A 23,952-nucleotide genomic window follows, 5' to 3' on the forward strand; every position below is an offset into this window, starting at 1 on the left:
GGGACAAGGCCACCACGGGTGCCCCAAGCACAGCAGGACAGCTCTGGGGAGCAGCTGAGCTCAGGACTCTGCTCCAGAGGGCCCAGAGCCGGGCAGGAGGCAGGGCTGGCAGCTCTCAGCAGGGCTCTCCCCAGGCTGGGGCCGTGGCAAAGGGCCTGGGGCTGTGGGCACTGCCCTGCAGTGCCAGGATCACCTCCAAGGTGGGATCTCAGCAGTGCTGCTGCTTTCACCCTTCCCCTTCCCCTGCCAGGGCTCAGCAGCAGAGCTGCCTGCAGGAAATGCACATTTTCCCCCTGTGCAGCTGCCTGGGTTTATCTGTGCTGCTGTGGCCACCCTGCCCTGGGCTCTCTGCCATCCTCTGCAAGCATCCAGGAACAGCCCCAGCCCCAGAGATATCTGAGTGCTGCCATTCAGTTAAAAACAACCCAACCAAAGCCCAAAGCCAAACCAGAACCCCACATCACACACAGGACAGCATTCTGTGCCACCCACAGAACCACCCCGGGCATCCCTCCCTGGCTCTGCACACCGAGCTGATCCCAAATTAAATTACAGGGATGCTCCAACAGAAGAAGGCTTTTAAACCAACCACAAACCTCCTCTCAAACACTGAGGAGGTGCCCAAAGCAGCTGGAAAAGGTCATTATTTCTATACAGGCAAAATTAAAAGAGGAAAGGCACATCCTAAGGCCAGGATAGCGAGGGATTTGGGCTGTATTTTTGTTTTTATTAGGCAATAACAAACTGCACCACTGAGATTTGGGGCTCTGTATGAGGCCTGGTACCAACACCAACACTGCACTGAATAAAGCGGGCCCATGTCAGATCCACGTGTTATAAATAATTATAAACTGCAGTCCCACACTGGGCACTGGCTAACCAGCCATTGTTAATGGCCAGACATCAGTTACATCCACTGACAGTGGGACACAGCAAAGCAACTCCTAAATACTTGTGATTTCTGCAAAATTAATAGAAACTCCCAAGAAAAGGCTTTTTTAAAAACAATCCTTTAATTCAAATAGTCCAATACCCAGGATGAAAGACCCCGGCTCTTCAGAGGCAGCTCTAAAAACATCTGGCAAGGATCATTTTGTTCCATCTTAGAGGGACAAAACAGGGGAGAACAAAATGACTCCACTCCAAGTTCAGCAGATTAAAAACCAGTTTATCAGGGCTGAGAGGGACTGGCACTGCAGCCAAGAGCATCTGTTTATGGTCACTGTTGGGAGGCAGGAAACTGAGCCAAGGGGATCTGGAATTTTAACCCAAAATTATCTTATGTCATGTTCAAACACTGCACACTCCAAAATGCAACAGGGACAAACCCGTTCAGGCTGCTCAACCTTTAACCAAAAACCCCCACAACTGCCTCAAACCTGAGGTAAATAAGAGAAACAAGAGAAACAAGTCCCTGAATTCACCTGTGTCCTAAACCTTCATCTTTAAAGCAAGATTTTAAATTTCTTTTTACAGAAACAGTATCCTAATGCTCAGAAAATATCCTCGCCCTTTATGCTTAAACTTCATTTCAAACCTGTTGTAACCGCGTGTTGCAATAATTTAAAAAAAGAAAAAAAAAAAAAAAAAAAAAAGAAGAAGAAGCAGTTTTGTGTTCTGGGTGAAAAACCCAAGCTGCATTTGAGCAGTGAGCTTCCAAGGGCAGTTGTGGGTGCCTGCTCTGCTGCCCCAGAGCAGGAATGCGTCCCTGCAGAGCAGCCCCAGCCTGCAGCAGGGACTGAGGCTGCCCTGCACCCTGGGCTGCCTGCAGCAGGAAGCACTGCTCAGACAGACACACAGCAAAGGCTTTTTCAACAGCAACTTGTTCTTTCCCCATGTTTATAGAGGAGGAGGAAGGAAAACAAAGCCCACAGGGAGCCCTCAGCGCCGTCCCCTACCCAGAGCTGGATGGAGGTGACAGAAATTCAGCCCAAGGAAGGAAATGTTCTCCTCACACAGGAATTACCTGCAGGGGGATGTTTGCCTGGCAGGTGCCATGGGCACCTCTGACTCCTGCTCACCCCCAGATAAGGCAAACACCTTTTTGCATTCTGATCACAAGTCGAAATAAATGAATTACTGGGAGCCACTGCACAATGCAAAGGTTTGTATCTGCTCACATTGATTTAACAGAACCAGAGTGTTGTTTAGCAGCAGCACTGGGGAGTGATGTGTAAATGAGCTCAGCATGGACTGGTGCTGCTGAAGTTTGTCCTGTACAGTTCCTGAAATGGCCAGGCAGTGCCTTTGCGCTCCCCACATTGCCAAATATTCACTGCTGAAGCAGCCTGAGCTCCCCAGCAGCAGCACAGCCCAGCTCCTGTGCCAAAGGCCACTGGGACCTTTCCCATGAAGCTCCATCAGACCAGGGCAGTGCTGAAGGGCTCTGAACCTGCCTGAGAACACAGACCTGCAGCTCCCTGGGCAGCACACAGGCACAGGCAGAGCTCCCAGGTGTCACAGGTGATAAGCATGACGAATGGGAGGCATGAGAGGAGCTGGGAGGTATCCCTAGCTCCACCATGCACCTGGAAACAAGCTCTAATTAAAACAAATTACATCCTAAAGAATTGGAAGGAAGGGGAAAGAGGTAATCTTGCTGATTTATGCCTGGAAAAAAAGCTGAAATGAAGGCAGAACAAAGGGAAGAGACTACTCTTCATCCAAAGGACAATACTGAAGCACTTGCCATGATATACCAGCAATTTCTAACAGCTGTTTGGAGTGGCACTAACTCACCAGACCACCCAGCAGCAGTGCCTGAGCTGGGAGCACCTGCTGGGCCTGCAGGCAGGGCAGAGCTGTGCCCGGGGCAGCTCAGACCCTCTGCAGATCCTGCACCCCCAGCCTGGCCCCCTGCCACCCAGGGCTGCGGCTCTGGGGGTGTCCCTGCCTGGGGGAGCAGGACACCGGGTTCCTGTTGGGTTTTGGTGTTTGGTTTTATTTTTAAACCCAACTCACACAAACCTGAGCAGCTGCTTGCTGATGACCTGGCTGCCCAAGCCCTTCTCTTCTGTCCAGAAGGGAACAATTAAAACCAGCGCTAAGGACACAAGCTGCCACCTCCCTGTATTCCTGCAGAGCACTGCTGGACGCCTGCACACACTCAGGGAGCTCCTTTATTAGGAATAAGAATGTGTCCAAAGCTCAGGCCCGTGGAGACTCCTCTCTGAACCATGAGGAGATCCTAACCCTAACCCACGAGGAGATCCTAACCCTAACCCACGAGGAGATCCTAACCCTAACCCACGAGGAGATCCTAACCCTAACCCACGAGGAGATCCTAACCCTAACCCACGAGGAGATCCTAACCCTAACCCATGAGGAGATCCTAACCCTAACCCACGAGGAGATCCTAACCCTAACCCACGAGGAGATCCTAACCCTAACCCATGAGGAGATCCTAACCCATGAGGAGATCCTAACCCTAACCCACGAGGAGATCCTAACCCTAACCCACGAGGAGATCCTAACCCTAACCCATGAGGAGATCCTAACCCTAACCCACGAGGAGATCCTAACCCTAACCCATGAGGAGATCCTAACCCTAACCCACGAGGAGATGCTGCCAGGCTGAGCTCTGTCACCATTAGCAGAACTTTGCTCAGCCAATGGTCAAAGTGATCCACATGAAATAGGTGTTCTTGTTTTTTTTTTATGCTCTGCAGGTATGAAAGGAGATGGTTACAGGAATGACACTTGGGGCAGGACACAGACGTGGACGTGGCACTGACATGGGCAGGATTCTGCAGGTTTATCCATCACTCATTCCTCAGCTTCTGACAAGAATCACAGACTGGGTTGGATTGGAAGGGACCTCAAAGCCCACCCAGTGCCACCCCTGCCATGGCAGGGACACCTCCCACTGTCCCAGGCTGGCCTTGGGCACTGCCAGGGATCCACAGCTGCTCTGGGCACCAGTGCCAGGCCTGCCCACCCTGCCAGGGGAGAATTTCTCCTTCTCTTCTCATCCCAGTCTCTGCTCTGTTAGTCTGAAGCTGCTCCCCTTGTGTGTGCCCAGGTGAGCAGCCCCTGCCAGCCCCAGCCCTGCCACGTGAGTGACAATGTGTGCTTTGTCACTAAGGGCCACCCCCTGCTCCAGGGGTCACTGTGAGCAGCACTCACAGTCCTGTCCCCTCCCCACCCAAAGCTGCCCGGCTGCAGAACAAGTGAGTGAGGCCAGCTCTGCAGGACAGGGCAGGACAGGCACAGGGACAGCTCCCGGCAATGAGAGCACACACACAGGTGTGACCCAGGCACAGCCCCAGGTCCCCTCACCCCCATTTCCATCCATCAGTGACACCGCTGGCTGTCCCACAGGGACCAGAGCCTGCCCTTCACCCCATCAGCCTGACCCTGTGCCTGCTGAGCCTTGTGATGCTGCACAGCTGCCCTGCACAGCTGCTGTCCTGCCCAGGGCAGCGATGCTGCCCTGCACAGCTGCCCTGCACAGCTGTCCCTGCACAGAGCAGTGATGCTGTCCTGCACAGCTGCTGTCCTGCACAGCTGTCCTGAGCTGCTGCCCTGCACAACTGCTGTCCTGCACAGGGGCAGTGCTGCCCTCCTGCACAGCTGCTCTGCACAGCTGCTGCCGTTCAGCTGCACCAGTGCCACCTGCACGGGCAGGACAGGCCAGCACAGCCACAGCAGCTCCTGCTCCTGTCTCTCACCTGCTCAGTGCCAGGCTCGGTGCCCGCCATCAGCAGGTACCACCCATCCAGGAGCCCCACGCTGTCACAGCATCCCTGAGCTGCAGGGCGCCGCATGCCCACGGCCGCATGCCCACGGCCGCATGCCCACGGGCGCCCTGCAGCCCCCAGCCCCCCGGTGCCCGCTGCCGTGCTGGCAGCGCTGTCAGGAGCCCCGGGCGATGCCCGGGCTGCCGCCGCCTACCTGCAGGGCCCGAGGGGATCGTCCATGGCTGTGCCAGGCGCCCGGGGCCGGGCACGATCGCCGAGGCCGCCGCTCCGGGCCCGAGCTGCGCCTTTTGCCCTCTCGCAGCTCAAAATGGAGGCACATGCGGGCTGCCCGAGCCGCCGAGCCTGCACTGAGCTTGTGCTGTGACCTAAGCCCGCACGCAGAACGCACAAACTTCGCCCTCGGACCGGCGGCACTGAGCATGTGCTGTGACCCTCCCTCCTTCCTCCTCCTCCTCCTCCTCCCTCCGGAACGGCTCCGCACGCCGCCGCTGCTCCGGCCGCGAATACGGCGGGGCCGTAAATACAGCGGGGATCCGCGGGTAAATACAGCGGGGATCCGCGGGTAAATACAGCGGGGATCCGCAAAAACAGCCGGGGATCCGTGAATAAATACAGGGGGGACCCGCAAAAACAGCCGGGGATACGTGAATAAATACAGGGGGGATCCGCAAAAACAGCCGGGGATCCGCGGGTAAATACAGCGGGGATCCGTGAATAAATACAGCGGGGATCCGCAAAAACAGCCGGGGATCCGCGGGTAAATACAGCGGGGATCCGCAAAAACAGCCGGGGATCCGTGAATAAATACAGCGGGGATCCGCAAAAACAGCCGGGGATCCGTGAATAAATACCGGGGGGATCCGCAAAAACAGCCGGGGATCCGTGAATAAATACCGGGGGGATCCGCAAAAACAGCCGGGGATCCGCGGGTAAATACAGCGGGGATCCGCAAAAACAGCCGGGGATCCGTGAATAAATACCGAGGGGATCCGCAAAAACAGCCAGGGATACGTGAATAAATACAGGGGGGATCTGCTGACAAATACATCGGGGATCTGTAAATACAGCCGGGAATCCGTGAATAAATACAGAGGGAATCTGGAATTACAGCCGGGATCCGCTGATAAATAGAGAGGGGATCTGGAAATACAGCAGGGGATCCGCAAAAACAGCCGGGGATCTGCTGATAAACACAATCAGGATCCGTAAAAACAGTCAGGGATCTACTGATAAATACAGCCGGGGATACGTGAATAAATACAGCTGCGGATCCGCGAATAAATACAGTGGAGATCCGTAAATAAATACAGCGGGGATCCGTAAAAAACAGCTGGGGATCCGTGAATAAATACAGCGGGGATCCGCTGATAAATACAGCCAGGGATCTGCTGATAAATACAGCCAGGGATCCATGAATAAATACAGCAGGGATCTGTAAATAAATACAGTGGGGATCTGTAAATAAATACAGCCCGGGATCCCCTGGTACAGCTGGAGATCCTCTGATAAATACAGCGGGGATCCGTAAATAAATACAGTGGGGATCTGCCAATAAATGCAGAGGGGATCCGGGAATAGAGCCAGGGATCCGCTGATAAATTCAGCCAGGATCTGCGAGGCACATAGTATTCTCCCATTTAAAGAATATTCTTCTCCCATTTAAGGAATATTCTTTTCCCATTTAAGGGCTATTATTCTTTGGCACCCGAGGAGCCAGGCTTGATTCTCCCTGCCTGAACTTCCTGCACCAGCTGCATCTCTAACCCTTCTATTTATTGGGTGATTCCAAACATGCTCTTAGGTACCCATTTACACGAAGGCAATGTCCCCTCCAGCACACACAGTTTTAATTGGGACACATGCCTCTGTTCTCCAGTTTCTGAGATGCCTCCACCTACCATGAGGCCAAAGAAGGATAAAAAGTTCCCCAAATATTGTATTTTGAAATACAGAGTAAGCAAAACAGATCAGGCCCCAGAAAAATCCTTCATTTTCTTGTAACAATCCGGTGAGGAATGTTCGTTGTAGCAGGGGTGGATACACAATTTCCTTGTGTATCACAAGTTTCAAACAGCACAGAAAGGACAAAACAACCTTTCCTGGAGCTCTGAGTCCTCCAAGAACAAAAGAGTCTCATCCTACACATCCTCCCCAGTGCTGGGGATGTTTCTGCACTCTGAGGTTTTTTCAACTTATTTTGCAAATACAAACACACAAAAATAACTTCTTTGCAAACATAAACACACTAAAATAGACCCCAAACATGCTGAGCTGCATCTGAGAGTGCAGCAGAAGTTTCTGAGCATCCCATGGCGAGGCCAGAATGCCCAAGGCAGAAATCCCCTTGCACACACAGTGCCCAGTTTGGAATTGTTGGGGTCCCACCCCACATTGCCCCAGCAGGCTCACTGCAGCCTTCAGAGCCTTTATTACAACAATTTCACACAACCAGGGGTGCCTCTCACCCTCCATGGAACCAAAACACCTCCATAGGAAAGCAGAGCAAGGGGAAGATGGAACCGACAAACCCCCATAGCCTGCCCTGAAATGTACCCAAAACACTTTCAGATCAAAGGAAGATGGAACCGACAAACCCCAACAGCCTGCAATGAAATGTACCCAAAACACTTTCAGATCAAGGGAAGATGGAACCGACAAACCCCCATAGCCTGCAATGAAATGTACCCAAAACACTTTCAGATCAAGGGAAGATGGAACCGACAAACCCCCATAGCCTGCAATGAAATGTACCCAAACACTTTCACTTCCCACAGCAGAGGAAATGCAGCAGCAGAAACTCGCAGCCAGCCACGAGCACCAAAACACAGCTCAAAAAAAGAAACCTGGCTGCAACCAAATGAAGAAAAAGCGACCTTGCAGAGCTGGCTAATTGGAGTAATTAGCTGATCACTAAGTGCTCTGCTCTGTCCTTTCATTGATCCTTTCAGGCTCAGTCATCCTCTGAGAGCTGGAAGAACTAACAGCTCCTCTACCCAGAAAATGGGTTTAAAACCACACAGACAGCACCAAAAATGCCATTTCACAGAGAAATCATCCCTTAGGCACCAACACCAACACCGCAACCCCAAACTGAAACACAGGGACAAGCACAGGGGTCAGGGAGGGCGCTGAACATCAGAGAGGGGCACCACAAAATCCTCACCAGGAAAATCCCACCAATGAAAACCTCACCTGGAAAACCTTATCAATTAAAACCTCATCCAGGAAAACCTCATCCATAAAAATTTCATCCATGAAAACCTCACCAATGCAAAGCTCCCCAAGCCTTGCCTCGAGGACCACTCAGAAGAAGACACCAGTGATGTTCCAGAAGCATTTTAGGCGTTTGAATTTGGGATATCCCCAGGGCTCAGCACCATGAATTCCCAGAGACAGGGAAATGCCTGAGGGAGGGAGTTTCGGCAGCCCAGCCCACCCAGACAGCCTGGGACACCTCAGAGTGAGGCAAGGGAGCCTCATTGAGAGGCAATTCCATAATAAACACCACTCAGGGAGCTCCTCCTAACTGCAGGCACTCAGTGGCTGGCAATGCCCTGGAGCACAAAGATCCAGATCTGCTTTAGGAACGGTAAATCCACCACACAACAATTGAAATATTTATTATTTACATGCTTATCTAACCCCAGTTCAAATGAGACTTCTCTCCAGGATATCTCTGGAAATCAAGGAGCACAGCTGATTGTGTTCAAAGAACAATTCCCCTCAGTGGGCACAGACCTGAGCCAAATTCTTCATCTCTCACTCATGGAAATACCCCCTGAACAGCAAACTCCTCAAGGCTGGCACCTGTGGGGCATTTTCTGTGCTAGAGAATCCCATAAATGCAGAAAATAACCAAGCCACAGCCTGGACTGAGCTTTCCCCCAGAGCTGCCCAGGCTGGCTGAACAAACCAGAGCATGGACACACCTTCCTCAGGTATGAACTGACCCAAAAAATCCTTTCTGTGCCTCTCTCTGTTCTAGCCATCGAGGCATAAACCAGGAATTCCTGATAGGGACCCTGGACAGTCATTTACACATGAAAGCAGGAATTTCCACACTTAAAAACTTTCCATTTGATTTCTTAGAAGTGTCTAAATTTCAGCTTTGCTGACTAGAATATGCAAACGACTTTTAGAGGTATTTTCAAGGGTGCACATTCAGCCAACAAGACAGCCAAGAATTCCTGCTGAAGTTTGCAAGTTTTACAAAACTTCCATATTTCCAAGAAGCAGCACATTATTTACCCAGAGGTGCACCTGGATATCAGGACTCACTGCACAATTTTATTTTCTGCTCTTATTTTTCTCCTGTATAAAACACACACCCAGAAATCTGCAGCTTGTCCCTTGCATCCCTTGCAGCCCAGCCTCCTGCCAGCTGGGTTTGAACCTTTCTTCCCCTGAGTGATTTTCATAGAATTAAGGTTGGAAAAGACCTCCAGGATCATCGAGCCCAACCTCTGAGTGAACACCAGCTCAGGTCAGTGTGAAGTGGAGTTTAAAAGCCATTTTCACTTACCTTGTCTCTGGATTGTAGCCCAGGATGTAGAAAAATGAATCCACTCGTGCCTTGAACTCTCTAGCAGCAAATATGTCAGAGAAATGGGAGATGTTGCACTTCCCTCTGCAAGGAAGAAAAAGGAGAAAATGGCATTAGAATTCCAGCTTGAGTAACAGCTACTTTAATGAAGTGCAATCTGGGGAGAAGCCACAGGCATCCCTGCTCCCATAAATGTCCAAAACACCATAAATACAGAAATCCTTTAACAGAAGTGTGGGCTCTCCCCACGGAGCAAAGGGAGGGAGGTGCAGTCACGGTGGCTCAGATGCTGCTCTGCAAACTCTCATTGATTCTCCTCCAGCCAGCAGAGCCCAAACACCACCAGCCCCACCAACAATAGCTTGGATGCAATGCTGACGGTCTCCAATGTGCAAAGCTGCTACAGTCACAGTCACAGCCTCCAAAATTCCCCAATGCAAGGTCTGGGAGGCCCCACACACCCTGAGTGCCCGCCTTGCTCTCACACTCATTTCCTCCCTGCAGGCTGGCACTGCTTCCCAAGTTTAGCCACTTAGAGAGACAGAAAATGAGCAGGGGGGTTCCTTTTGATATTTCACATTTTAGAAGTATTCTGGGGCAAGAGGTTTGGCTTCCTTTCAGTAATTGACCTGGCAGCTAATAAGCACTTTGCAGCTAAGCTGCATTGTCTCTGTGGATGGCAGCAGCACCTCCTGCTCCCAGCACTCCAGACCAGGAGTTCTGCATTCACCAGAGGTAAAAAGCACATTATGTTTATTACACACTTCCACAGAGATCTACAACTACCCTCTAGTTGAATTTTCCCATTGGTTAGAGCAGAATATTGCTGGTTACAATCACTGGTTTTTACTCCCCAGTTTGTCATCAATCCACTGTGTGTCCATTTGTTTGCAGAGGGCAGAGAGATAATCTGGCATTATAATAAATTAGAATCTCACGTTAACCTTTCATGCATCACGACACACTGTGCCTCCCCCACGTTCTCTGCAGGAACACCATGTGCAATTATCCTTCTGCTCATCCTCTGCCCTCACAGGTTATTGCCCAACTTTGTTTGGCACACACGGAAATTCCATTTTTATCTTTCCGTTCCTATCTTTTCTTTAAAGGGAAAAAGCACTGAGGGGATGTGGCAGGGGAGTCAGAGCAGCCCCAGGGAATCTGCAGCCACAGAGCTGGGTTTGTGTGCTTGATTTCCAGATTTGCAGCCCGGCTCCTGGTGTGATACTGGGACTCAGCAGAGGCTCCCAGCACACCCTGCAATGCTCTGAGTTCATAAGGAAGGTTTAATATGTAAATCAAAGGCTTTCCCCCACCAGAACAGAAGCCAGTTTGTCTTGAAGTAAGTGGCTTCAGCAAAGTGACTCTGAACAAAAATATGTCTCCAGATGGCTGTGGTGAAACACCATCTGAGCACCATTATCAGGGAGATTATTCAATTTGCATCTTGACAATATCCATGCATGTTTGGCACGCTGAAAATCAGCTGACAAATAACGCCTGGCTCTGGGCTCTGAGAGCAGCTCCAGTGAGGGTGTCCCCTCAGCCTGGGCAGCTCCAGAGCCTGGAGGGTGCCAGGGCAGCAGGGCACAGTGAGGGCACACAGCTGGGATCCCGTCAGCCTGGGCTGGCTGTGACAGGGGCAGCACCACAGCAAGCCTTTCGTGCAGCTCAGCAGAGAGGGGCCGTGCCAGCAGGCTCTAGGGAAGGGCAGTGCTGCATGCCCTGGGCTGGCAGGGAGGGCAAACAGCTCCTGACTGACTGCCTGGCACAGAGAGGAACCTGCAGGGCTGCAGCTCCCTGCGGCACCAGGGCACAGAACACAGCACTGCAGGGAGAGGGCACAGCTGAGCTGGGGGGGCAGTGACCCCAGGAACCTCTGTCCCCACAGGGCCTCAGGAACCTCTGTCCCAGCCCCAGGCTGACCCCAGCCCACTCCCAGGTGTCCCCAAGGCTGTCCTCAGCCCCAGCCTGTCCCCAGCCCATCCCCAGGTGTCCCCACCCCCAGGTGACCCCAGCCCGTCCCCAGGTGTCCCCAGCCCAGCCCCAGGATGACCCCAGACTGTCCCCAGCCCATCCCCAGGTGTCCCCAGCCCCAGGATGACCCCAGGATGACCCCAGACTGTCCCCAGGTGTCCCCAGCCCCAGGATGTCCCCAGCCCCAGGATGTCCCCAGCCCCAGGATGTCCCCAGGACGACCCCAGCCCATTCCCAGGCTGTCCTCCCAGCCCCAGCCCATCCTCAGGCTGTTCCCAGCCCGTCCCCAGGTGTCCCCAGCCCCAGGTGTCCCCAGCCCCAGGTGTCCCCAGGTGTCCCCACCTGAGGGCAGCAGCGTGGTACGTGTCCACGTAGTCGGAGATGAAGAGCTCGCGGTTCTTGATCACGGGGTCGGTGATCACCAGCTCCCGTCCTGAGTCTGCAGAGACAAACAGCAGCACAGCCCTGACACACAGCTGGGCCACCAGGGCACGGCCCCAGGGGCTCCTCGGGTGCACTGTGAGGGGGCAGACTCTGCTCGTGTGGGCTGTGGGAATTAATGCGCAAGAACATCACTTCTATTCTCATCCATCAATTCTCCCAGGAGTTCTGAAGGGAAAAGCCTTCCAAGGGCACTGGGACTCCTCCTGACCACTGGGAGCATCGCTCCCGGGTGGGAGGAACCAAGGAAATGGATCTGTTTGGTTTCCAGGATAAGGTATGGGCTCCTGTGCATATTTAATGTCAAATCTGCAACAAAATCCTGACATAGAGCTCTGGCTTTGAGGTAAATATTGACATTCATGTTCAAACACAGAAAATTCTGAGTGCTAACAAAGGAACTGGAAGACAACTTTTTCCATTACTTCTTTCTAATACCTTTGAGGAAGACACAAAAATACTTCTCCACACACGGGAGACTGCAATAAAAGCAGCCATGCTATCAAAAATCCTTTTTGACACTGTGCCTGTAATCTCATTGTTAGAAGCTTCAAATAAATTAGTAGCAGAAATGTTAGATTTGTGGAGCTCTTGCTAAAATGTCCTTTGTAAGGGGAGCGTGTGCTCAACTTTGTTCTGTCAGGCACCAGAAAGTTGCTGCATTCCACATTTCAATCACCAACTTTTATCAGCACGGTTCACCTTGGAGTATCTTCAGAATTTTTAACAGTTGCCTCAAGGAAATTTCCTGGTAAGAACAGAAGCAAATGTTATGTCTTCCCTGGAGGCAGGAGATAAATGACACTGGAATATGTACTAAAGTTCCTTCTGCTCCTGTGAAAGCCAAGATCACACTTGTTTTTGCAAAGAGAAAAGGGGAAACTCAGCTCCAAGTGCTTCAGTTGCATCCCTCACTGCAATATTAATCACAGTGAATATTCACTGCAAGGGAGCACGACTGGGAGAGACTCAGCTCTCATGGCACTGTTCATGGCAGAACCACAAACCAGAGGAGATCCCCAATTTCTGCAGATGATTTGGTGTTCAGTTCATTATCAGCACAGTGTCCTGAGGTCTACCAAGGATCCAGGGTGACTTTGCTTTTCTATCCTCCTTCGAGGAGGTAATAGTAATAATCATCATCATAATGATAATCATTTTGTCATGCTATTATTAACGTTGTTGCTGTTGTTATTAATTATTATTAATAGTGCAGCCAAACACTTCCAGCACACCTGGAATGGTCCTGATTACAGGAGCAGGACACACAGCAGTGACACCAGGCAGGTAGAGAGCACCATGTCCTGGTTCCACACCCCTGTGCAGAAGTGTTCTGTTAAACTGGGACTGGGCCAGGGCAGGGCAGGCTGGCTCTGTTAAAGCCAGGATCAGGGCAGGCTGGCTCTGTTAAAGCCAGGATCATGCCAGGCTGCCCCTGTTAAAGCCAGGATCATGCCAGGCTGTCCCCACTCACCGTTCTCGTTGTGCCTGTCCTGCACCAGGTGCTGGTACACCGAGTCGGGCACCTCGGACTGGCGGTAGTACCACTTGACGTTCATCAGCAGATGGTCCCTCTTGCTCTGGAAAACAACCCTGGGGTGTTACTGACAGGAAATCAGCCCCCAGCCCTCACTGGAAACCCCCAGGTCAGACCCAGAGGGAGGAATTTCTCCAGCCTGATTGATTTCCAGCCCAGACAAAGGCAGGGAGACCCCCCTGCATCAGTTGTGTCTCTGCATCTGACCAGCAAACCCCAATCTACTCACTCATGTTAATTAACCCAGGGAAAGAGGCAGGGATCAGGAAAGGATTGCAATTTTTGGCCTCGTGCAGGCTGCTGATTTCCACAAATAAGAAGTATTTATGGCCAAACATGCAGAAAAGAATACCCACAGCAACAGCATTCAGTGCAACCATTCTGAGCAGTGGGAACCAAGAGATAATAGATTTTTTTCCCCCAAGGACAGATGGATCCAGACATAATCATAGATGTTCTTTATTACACAAAAGAATAGGATACTGCACTTCAATCACAATAATTACAGGCTCTGACTGCTCATCAACCTCACAGCAAAATTTACACAAAACTGTCTTCCCCAAATGCTCTTTTTTCACTGAGGCTCCAGCCACCAATTTGTTCCTTCTTAGAAGGAAACTGAAGCATAAACACCACTTAAAAAAACCTTTTAGATGGAGTCACTACAGACTCTGCTCAGTTCATCTCCAAACCCCTGGTCTGCAATTCTCCCCGCTGCTCCAAAACAGAGAACAACAAAGGCCTGAAGGGAAGGGAACATTCCTGTGGCATGAGGCAAGTGCAGCCTTGTTTTCCTCTGGGCTGCAATCCCCTAGGGCAGTCTGAGACTGCTCCCGAGCTCCTAAACCCACTCGGGGCTGCCCTGCAGGTCCCTGGGCTGCGGGCAGGGTCTGCTGGCTCCCTGCAGCAGCAGCAGCCTGGTGTCAGAGCTTTCCTGCTGAATAAACAACAGGCAGACCTTCCCGGGAAAGGCATTTCCTGAGCAGAGCTGTGTAATACCGGCACACCACTGCCAGTGGCAGCATTGTGCCAGGAAAGCTGGGAGCGAGCCACCTCCACATCCCCATCCCCAGAGCCTCTGAGCATCCCTGGGCTGAGCCACCTCCACACCCCAGAGCCTCTGAGCATCCCCAGCTCAGCCACCTCTACATCCCCATCCCCAGAGCCTCTGAGCATCCCTGGGCTGAGCCACCTCTACATCCCCATCCCCAGAGTCTCTGAGCAACCCTGGGCTGAGCCACCTCCACACCCCAGAGCCTCTGAGCATCCCTGGGCTGAGCCACCTCTACATCCCCATCCCCAGAGCCTCTGAGCATCCCTGGGCTGAGCCACCTCCACACCCCAAAGCCTCTGAGCATCCCCAGCTCAGCCACCTCTACATCCCCATCCCCAGAGCCTCTGAGCAACCCTGGGCTGAGCCACCTCCACATCCTCAAACTGCTCTGAGCATCCCAGGCTGACCCATCTCCACCATCCCCATCCCCAAAGCTTCTGAGCATCCCCAAAAGCCTCTGAGCATCCCTGAACCAAGCCACCTCCACCATCCCCATCTCCAAAGCCTCTGAGCATCCCCAGCTCAGCCACCTCCACATCCCCACCCCCAGAGCCTCTGAGCATCCCCAGGCTGAGTCATTTCCCCATTCCCAAACTGCTCTAGGCATCCCAGACTGAGCCACCATCCCCATCCCCATCCCCTCTGAGCATCCCAGACTGAGCCACCATCCCCATCCCCATCCCCTCTGAGCATCCCAGGCTGAGCCACCTGCACATCCCAAACCCTCTGAGCATCCCTGGGCTGAGCCACCTGCACATCCCAAACCCTCCGAGCATCCTGGGCTGGAGCCTTTCAAACACCACAGCTGCAATCAGAGCCAACAGGGAAAACATCAAAGGGACGGTGAGTGAGAGGCTCTGATTTCTGCTGCCTGCTGCTCAGGAATTGGGGCTGCAGGCTCAGCTGTTCTGCTGGAATAATGCTCTGTGCACCACAGCTTTTATGGGCAGTCTCTCTGAATTCTGGAGACTAAAAAGTCCGAGTAAATAATCTGTTACCCTCTCACTAGGAGTTCATAAATTCTCTTGGTGAGCTCACAGCAATGATGGGAAACATCAACCCAGCATCCCTCTGCAAATTCTCTGGGTGTTCTTTGGGGGGAAGATGAGCTGATCTCCTTCCTAAATACCATTTTGGTCATTTTGGTCCAATTCATTTAACAGCTGCACCATGACAACCCCTCTTCTGTGCCCACTCTCCAGCACAGAGCACTTTGTGGGGTTTAACCTGAAGCTTCAATCTTGCTAAAAACACAAAATGTCTGTCAGAGTCTCCCTTTTCACATTTCCATCCCTCACGGCACAGAGATTCCTAGACATGCTATTTTGCCAGCCAACTTCCTAAATGCTCATGTCATTTACAAAGCAGGCTGCACTCAGAGGTGTCAAGGCACCCACTCCTGTGGCAGACTCTGTATTTCCAAACCATGTGCACATAAAGGAAGTGTCCCCTCCCTCCTAAAAGTGTGACTTTTTTTTTCCTTTTTTACACCTTTACATGTGAAAAGCTGCAGACAGTCACATGCCAAAGCCAGGCTTGCAGAAAGTGCAGCCATGGCAAGAGCTTTAAATTTCAAGTGTCATTGTGTCAGCTCAGAATGATTCCCTGTGCTGCAAAACCACATTCTCCCCTTTAATGAAAATATTGTCTTTTGCTGCAGCGCTCACAAAGTGCTCATTTGGGGGTTTTATTCTCGCTGACATTTTGGGTTTTGTTCCTTTTAAACAGCATGAATCAGTTTTGGACATTGAACAAGAATTAGATGGGATCTGTAAATGGATTAAAGCATCTCAGTTCACAAGCATCTGGTCAACTTCTATTTAAAATGAGCCTCTGCCTTGAAGGGGGAAAAATAATGCTGCAAATTGTCTGTAGAAAGCAGGGATGTCCTGATTTCACAGCATTGGTGGCAGTTCCAAGGTGCCTGTTTTCCCTGGGGAGGCAGAGTTTCAGAACAGCTCCTGCAGAGGCTCCAGAGGGGTGAGAGCCCAGTGAGCATCAGCACAGATGTCCTGCAGCTCGCCAGGGGAACCATCACACCCTGCCCTGTTCAGGGCCAGGCTCAGCCCCAGCCAGCTCTGGGAACAGCGTGCCAAGGGCTGGGCATGGCAGACGGGCACAGACCAACAGCAATGCCAGGGACACAAACAGGACAAGGAACACAACATCTCCATTCCCAACCTGTTTGCCACATGAAACATCACTCCTCCTCACTCTCGCTCCATTCTGACATTTACTAATAGTCAAAGAGAGAAAAGGAACAATAAAGACCACTCAAATTCACTGGTTTGGGGTTTTTTCCCCACAGAGGGGGCACAAATGAACCTATCTGGAAATCAGGAGCTAAGGAGACACAGCAAGGATTATTTCCCTTCCCTCTCCACAGCAGCACGTGGAATCCAACGTTCTCAGGGTATCTTTTTGTAGGCTGTTTGCTAATTAATTAAGAAAACCGATCAGCTGTTTGTAAGCCAAGCAAACCCAGCCTGGAAATGCAGAGGTTATTACTACAAATGAATGTTATTTTTGCAGCTTGATTATTTAATTCAGATGCCTGCATAGCAACACATAATTACTCCCTGCAAACAGAGCAGCATTGTCAGTGTTCAGCAAGAAACACAAATGTGAAATAAAAGCAGTGATGTGGGCACAGCACATTAACCCTCCGTGCCCCTGCCCAGGCAGGGCTGTGCCCTCACCCTGAGCCAAGGCAGAGCCCAAACCTGCTGCTGCTGTCTAATGCTCCATCTGCAGGGGTTTCCTGATGGAAACAAGCCTGGGTGGCCGCTCTGGGCACACAGGCTGTGGTTGGTGTGACTGGGCTGATGGAGGGCACTGATGGAGCAGGAAATGAGCAGCCCTGGGAAAGCTGTGGTGATGGATCAGAGGATGCACTGAGTGTGAGCTGAGCTGAGAATGAGCTGCTGGGGGAGCAAATATTGCTGTGTGCAGGGTGAGGGCCCGTTCCTGTGATCTGTGCAGGGCACAGTGTCATTTATTGACAAAACAATATGGGATTTTTTCACAACTGACTTCTGCTGACTGATTACAGCAAGAAATTTTCACGTGTTCTTTTTATTCACAAACAAAACTCCTTTTGGCATTCACTGAGTCACCTCAGCATGCTGGGAACGGATTCAGCCTGGTATAGGAGGAGCTCTGAGGTGTAAAACACTGCTCACACTCACCTTGCCCTGAATTCCTCACACCGAGGTGTAAAACACTGCTCACACTCACCTTGCCCTGAATTCCTCACACTGAGGTGTAAAACACTGCTCACACTCACCTTGCCCTGAATTCCTCACACCGAGGTGTAAAACACTGCTCACACTCACCTTGCCCTGAATTGCAGGCTCTCTCTCCAGGCTCTCAGAGCTCTGCACAGCTGCAGGGACCCAGCTGGCCCAGGCACACTCAGGGACACTGCTCACAAGTGTTTGTTCTGTATTTACAGAACGCGAAGCAGCACTGGCTGCACACATCACACACAGCTCACTTGTGCTCCTCACAGGAGACGGGGGAGGCACCAGAGCCCCAGAACACCCCTGAGCCTACTGAGCCACCCCAGTATCAACCAGCAGCCTGTGCACACCTTTGAAAGCTGCCCAAAGCCCCTGCTCCAGCAGGTCACATCACCTCAGGGCTGTTGGTGCCCCTGAGCAGCCCCAGTCCCCAGGGCTGGAGCTCTGCAGAGCACTGGTGCCCGCCCTCCCTGCAGTCAGTGCCCACGAGATGCCATCTGCTGTCTCCCAGCGTGGGAGTTTGGCACTGGAGCTGCCAGACTTGCTGAAAAACACAGCTCAGAACAGCTCTGAGAGCACAGCCCTGAGAGCACAGAACAGAACAGCCCTGAGAGCACAGCACAGAACAGCCCTGAGCTCCAGCACAGCTCAGAACAGCCCTGAGAGCACAGCACAGCTCAGAACAGCCCTGAGAGCACAGCACAGAACAGCCCTGAGAGCACAGCCCTGAGAGCACAGCACAGCTCAGAACAGCCCTGAGAGCACAGCCCTGAGAGCACAGAACAGAACAGCCCTGAGAGCACAGCACAGAACAGCCCTGAGCTCCAGCACAGCTCAGAACAGAACAGCCCTGAGCTCCAGCACAGCACAGAGAGCACAGCTCAGAACAGCTCAGAGCTCCAGCACAGCCGTGAGAGCACGGCATGTTTACTGGGACACGAGAACCGTGGCACCTCTGCAGCAGGACAGACCCATCAGCAAATGCAATAAAAGGCACCAAACTGAGCCTGGGGAACCCAGCAGGGAGATCCTGAGACCCACCCCTCCAGGAAATGCAATAAAAGGCACCAAACTGATTCTGGTGAACCCAGGAGTGGGATCCACCTGACAAGAAATGCAATAAAAGGCACAAAGCTGAGCCTGGTGGATCCGGCAGTGGGATCCACCCCACCAGGAGCCAGCACTGGAGCTCCCTGTGCTCCAAGCACACTGCAGCCCTAAGGAATTTCAGCAAACCCAGCAGGTTTTACAAAGCTGACTGAAGTGGAACAAGTGTCAGCCCTTTATTTTATTTAGTGTCACTCTCACGTCTCACCTTGAGCACAGCCTCATCCAGGGTTTCACAGGAGACAAAGAACATGATTCATTTCAGCTGATGACTGAGAGATGTCTGTATTTAAAATAAACTCCACTGTTTATCCCATCAGCTCTCCAGCTTTACCAAAACAAAGCTGCTCACTGTGCTGAGAACAGCAAGTCACCTGCTCCCATTTAAGTGAAACACACTCGTGTACAAAATACCCTTAAAATTTCACTGTGATCCTAAACGACACAAGATAATCTCATCTTGTTAAAAAAAAAGCAGTTATGCTTAAAAACTGACTGGCTTAAAATAAAACTATGATAAGATGTTCCATGAAGGTTATGGGTCATTGCTTACTGCCTCATTTAATCCCTTTGTGGTCTCTCTGCTCCGTTTCCTTTCTCCCATCCAGGTTTGCTGGGTTTGTTTCCCCCCCAGACCTGCACGTTCAGTGGAGCTGCAGGTGATTGTGCAGTGAAGGCGCTGCCAGCCCCCAGAGCCGCTGCCCCTCCATCCGCGGGTACCACCTGCACCCAGCTGGCTGTAAATCCCATTTACGGCAAACTCACCAACGCGCATTTCACGTAAACCCACAAATCCAGGTGAGGCCTGGAGGTGCCACAGCTCTGCTGTAACTGCACCAACACCCCAGAGTCATTAACGGGCTGTAATTAACACCCCTGAGAGAGAAATCAGCTCTGGTTCTGGCCACAGCATCCCTGCCCCTGCTCCCTGCCCCACTCTGGTCACAGATCTTCAGATTTTGCCTTTCCCAGGAGCAGATTTGGGGGAGCTGCTGGCCCAGAAGTGCCAGGGACCCCCTGAGCATCCCCTGCTCAGCTCAGCAGCACCTAATGGGATCACAAATGCATTCACCGAGCACTGAATGGATGCTCTGGTAATTAAATTCCATTAAGGTTTTCTTAGCGTTGTGCCAAAGAAGTGCACCGCTGAAATGAAGATACCACTCGGGCCCCGCCTGACATTTGCTATTAAATGTCATTTATAGCACATAGCTCAGATCTAATTGCAGAGCAGCACCAGCCACAGTATTTATCACTTCTATTAAAACAAGCAACACTCAGCAGTGGGGCTATTCAAAGCCATCATCCACAGTTTAAATAGATTTCTCACCTTTTAAATATCAAGAGGCCACATTTTCTTTACCATCTCACCGAGGGGTTTACCTTTGAACAAAGACACACCAAGAGCTGGAGGATAAAACAAGCAGGAGTTTGCTCTGCAAACCCAGCCCCGAGTTTGAACAGCCACTGCCTGCTGAAATATCACCTCGTGGGCAGGGGATTTGTAACGGGAAAAATTCAAGCACTTTGCCAACAGGCTGGGGCTGGGAATTACAGAAAGAAAAGGAAAGAAAATGCACTGAGCAGCCAGAGTGAGACTGGGCTGCTCCACCACAAAAGCAAACGCTGCTCCTGGGAGGAAACAAAGTGGTGTCAATAGCTGAATTAGCAACACCACCTTTAGAGTTTTTCTTTGTGTTTGTATGTAAATCAGGACTAAACAAACACCCCAAAGCAGCTCCACAGGCTGCAATCTAATCTGAACAGAAAGATTGCAAAGGTGCTCTCCATTCATCTGGAAATAGCCAGATATTGAAAACACTAAAATCAGACATAACTACACTGAGAACAAACAGGATGCATTTACCTGCTGGAAGGGAAAAAAATCTCAAAGGAAAAGATGGGAGAGAGATTTTTTTCATTTTTTACAATGAAAAAAATCAACTTTTATTGGGTGCTGGAAGTGTGAACATACAGACAACTGGGATGGTGCACAAGAAAAGCAGTTCTGAAATAAAGAAATGTGGTTTTTAAACCTCTAGCACATCCCATGGCCACCATGTGCACTCTGCTCTGAACTGCAGCGAACACAGCCAGCCAAGCTAATGCACAATTCCAAAGTTAATCGTTTGTCTTGGGCCATATAATCAGCACAGCATTACAACTCCAACAAATGAAGCCACTAATAACTTGTATTAAAGAAGTCAAGGTGTTAATTCACTGCCAGGTCCAGCAGCAGGAAGCTCAGAGCCCAAGCAGCACAAAGCACTCAGCCCTCGTGCAGAACTCAAATTAATTTCCTCTATTACTGCAGGCACTGGATGGAACCCAGCAGTGCCAGCCCAAAGGCTCTGGCTCCAGAAGCCTCCTGAGGATGAGGATGATGATGATGAGGGCTGATGCCTCTCCCCTGGCCTGGGCGCAAGGATTCACCCCAAGGCAACCAGCACAGCCAGTCCTGTCCAGACCCACTGCAAACAGGAGGATTCTCTGAGCTACCAGAAATGCACAAACTGGCAGGGAACCTTCCAAAGCAGAAAAATGACCAGAAGTCATTCGGAGAATTTGTAAAAAACATGGTTTGATGGTTTAGAGAGCTCATGATTTACATCAGCTTCCTTTCACCGAACAGAATCTTCTCAGAAAGGCTTTAACACTTGCATGAACTTGGTTCTGCAAACTGCCTGTCTTTGGGGAAATGGGAGTGCTGGACATTGTGCAATCCAATGAGGAGCTCTGCCTCTCTGTGACACACAGGTTAGGGGGAGAAGCCCTTGGATCAATACTGAAGCCCACATTCCACCTGTCTGCAGCTCTGGCTGTGCCATCTCCCTGGGAACCTGCCCCCAAAAGCCCCAGAGCTCCCTGAGTGCTCAGTTCCTTGGAAGAGTGCAATGAAATATTCATGCACTGGCACCAGCAGCACTGACAAATCCAAAGGCATTTCCCAGCACTTGAACTGGTGCAAACTGCAGCACTCGTCCCACAAGTGCTTCCCAAGGAGCACAGGAGAAATCCATCTGCAATGGGAGGCAGCATCGGCTCCAATTTCAATATTTACTGCGCCTGCTGCAATCGCAGCCCTGCTCCAGATGTGCTCCCAGCTGTTTGTTTTCCTGGCCCAGTCTTTGGTAACAAACAGCCCCTTGCTTTAATCACCTCCAGATCAGAGACTGAGGGTGATATTTCACCACAGTTAATGGAATTTTGCAGCTGAAAGGCCCAAAGCAGCTCAAACCTCCCAGAGTTCGTGTTCTGAGGGTGCAGCAGAGCCCCACCTGAAATCAGGGGGCACTTTTCAGGAATTTCCTCCCAAATTTGCCCCAGCTGAGGGAGGGCAGCCCTAAATCCCAGCCCAGGCTGGTGCTCAGCACCCTGGATCAAGAGCCCAGCACAGACAGAGGCAATTCCTGGGTTTGGCAATATCAACATGGGAAGCACCAGAACCCCCCAGAACAGGAAAACTGGCACCAAATGGCATCTCCCCTCCTGAAAACACCCTTTCCATCCTCTCAGCCACAGGCACTGCACAAATCTCCCCAGCACAGCTCCTGCAGCCCTGCTGCCATCCCCCTGCTGCTGCTGCTGCAGCCTCTGGGGTCACACATATCAAAGCACCCAATTGCCTTTGCTTTTCTTGCCTCCCTTTTTTTTTTAAACACGAGGAATATGAAAGCACCCGCTGAAGCTGGTCCTTGTTAGCAGAGCCATTTTCATCTCTTTAAACTCAAAGAGAGCAATTCCCTTGAAAACTGTCACAGCATTTTCCCAATCCATAAAGAGGAAGTTCAACAGCCTCGGGTCACTAATCGCAGATACAGAGCATAAATTATCTCTTTCTATTGCACAGCACTGAAACATACACATTCTTTTATCTTACTTATGTGATTCTCCCCATAAACTGAACCTTTTAGACGTGTTTGTAGTCTGAAAAGGATGTTTTACAAATAAAAGGGAAGCACTTTGCTGTTTACACAGCATTCCTTCCGTGGGGTATATTAATATCACATCCAGGTGGGTGGACAAGAATTGCTTTACACAACAACACAACCTGGGTGTTTTCCCAAAGGAAAAACTTCATTTGAAGTTTAAGAGTTGCTCAGCACAGGTTTCTTGGTCTTAATAATTTTGCATCGCTTTTAACCTTAAAATGTGCCAACAACCAACTGAAGGGAATATGATTTAAAAACCCCCAGAAGTTCTGCTTAGAAAGCAGAGCAGGATGCTTACACACTTCTAATTTAATTAAAGAGTTATTTTCCTTTCAAATACCCTCTAATGGCCCAAAACGAACTGAGGCTGCTTTAAAAATCAATCACTTTAATCAAAACTACAAGTCCAAATTCTCCATGGATTGGTGTTCAGTGATTGCAGCGTCAAAGATGCAGATCCATCACAGCCCTGGCTGCGAGTGCCAGGCAGGGACCCGTCCCCAGAGGTGACACCAGGGGACAAACCCGGCCTGAGAGGCTCTGAAGCTCTGCCAGGCACAAGGTGGAGCTGACTGAAGGGTTTCCCTAAGTGGCTCCATCAGTCCCTGCTGAGTAAAAGGGAGATTGTACCTTTCCTGCCACTCACGTACCCAAAAAAAGGGAGATTTTGCCTTTCCTGCCACTCAGGCACTCAAAAAAGGGAGATTCTGCATTTCCTGCCACTCAGATACTCAAAAAAAGGGAGATTTTGCTTTTCCTGCCACTCAGGCACAGAACAGGTACCCAAAAAGGAGATTCTGCCTTTCCTGCCACTCAGGCACAGAGCAGGTACTCAAAAGAGGGAGATTTTACCTTTCCTGCCACTCAGGTACCCAAAAAGGGGATATTCTGCCTTTCCTGCCACTCAGGTACTCCAAAAAGAAGATTCTGCCTTTCCTGCCACTCAGGCACAGAACAGGCACTCAAAAAAGGGAGATTTTACCTTTCTTGCCACTCACGTACCCAAAAAAAGGGAGATTTTGCCTTTCCTGCCACTCAAAAAAGGGAGATTTTGCCTTTCCTGCCACTCAGATACTCAAAAAAGGGAGATTTTGCTTTTCCTGCCACTCAGGCACAGAACAGGTACCCAAAAAGGGAGATTCTGCCTTTCCTGCCACTCAGGTACTCAAAAAGGGGAGATTTTACCTTTCCTGCCCCTCAGGCACAGAACAGGTACTCAAAAAGGGGAGATTTTACCTTTCCTGCCCCTCAGGTACCCAAAAAAGGGAGATTGTGCCTTTCCTGCCCCGCAGGCACAGAGCAGGTGCTCAGAGAGCATCCACACCTTTCCCCTCCGTGCTCCTCTGTCCCTCTCGGGCTGTGCCTTTATCCCACAGCAGCAATAGCAGCATCACCCCCGCCCCACAGAGCCATCCCAGC

At 51.0% G+C, this 23,952-nt stretch overlaps 1 protein-coding gene across 2 annotated transcripts in view; it reads right to left on the reverse strand.

The window, feature by feature from the left end:
- The window catches only part of RERE (arginine-glutamic acid dipeptide repeats), a 106,668-nt gene that overhangs the window by 65,656 nt on the left and 17,060 nt on the right, over window positions 1-23,952 (reverse strand). For both annotated transcript variants that reach the window (XM_059487490.1, XM_059487489.1), the window contains exons 3-5: window positions 13,136-13,241; window positions 11,563-11,659; window positions 9,223-9,327 (exon numbers count right to left, since the gene is read on the reverse strand). In XM_059487490.1, coding sequence (XP_059343473.1) covers window positions 9,223-9,327; window positions 11,563-11,659; window positions 13,136-13,241 — 308 coding nt within the window. The remainder of the gene's footprint in view (window positions 1-9,222; window positions 9,328-11,562; window positions 11,660-13,135; window positions 13,242-23,952) is intronic.

Source organism: Ammospiza nelsoni, chromosome 22, assembly GCF_027579445.1.
Source record: "Ammospiza nelsoni isolate bAmmNel1 chromosome 22, bAmmNel1.pri, whole genome shotgun sequence".
Lineage (NCBI taxonomy): Eukaryota > Metazoa > Chordata > Aves > Passeriformes > Passerellidae > Ammospiza > Ammospiza nelsoni.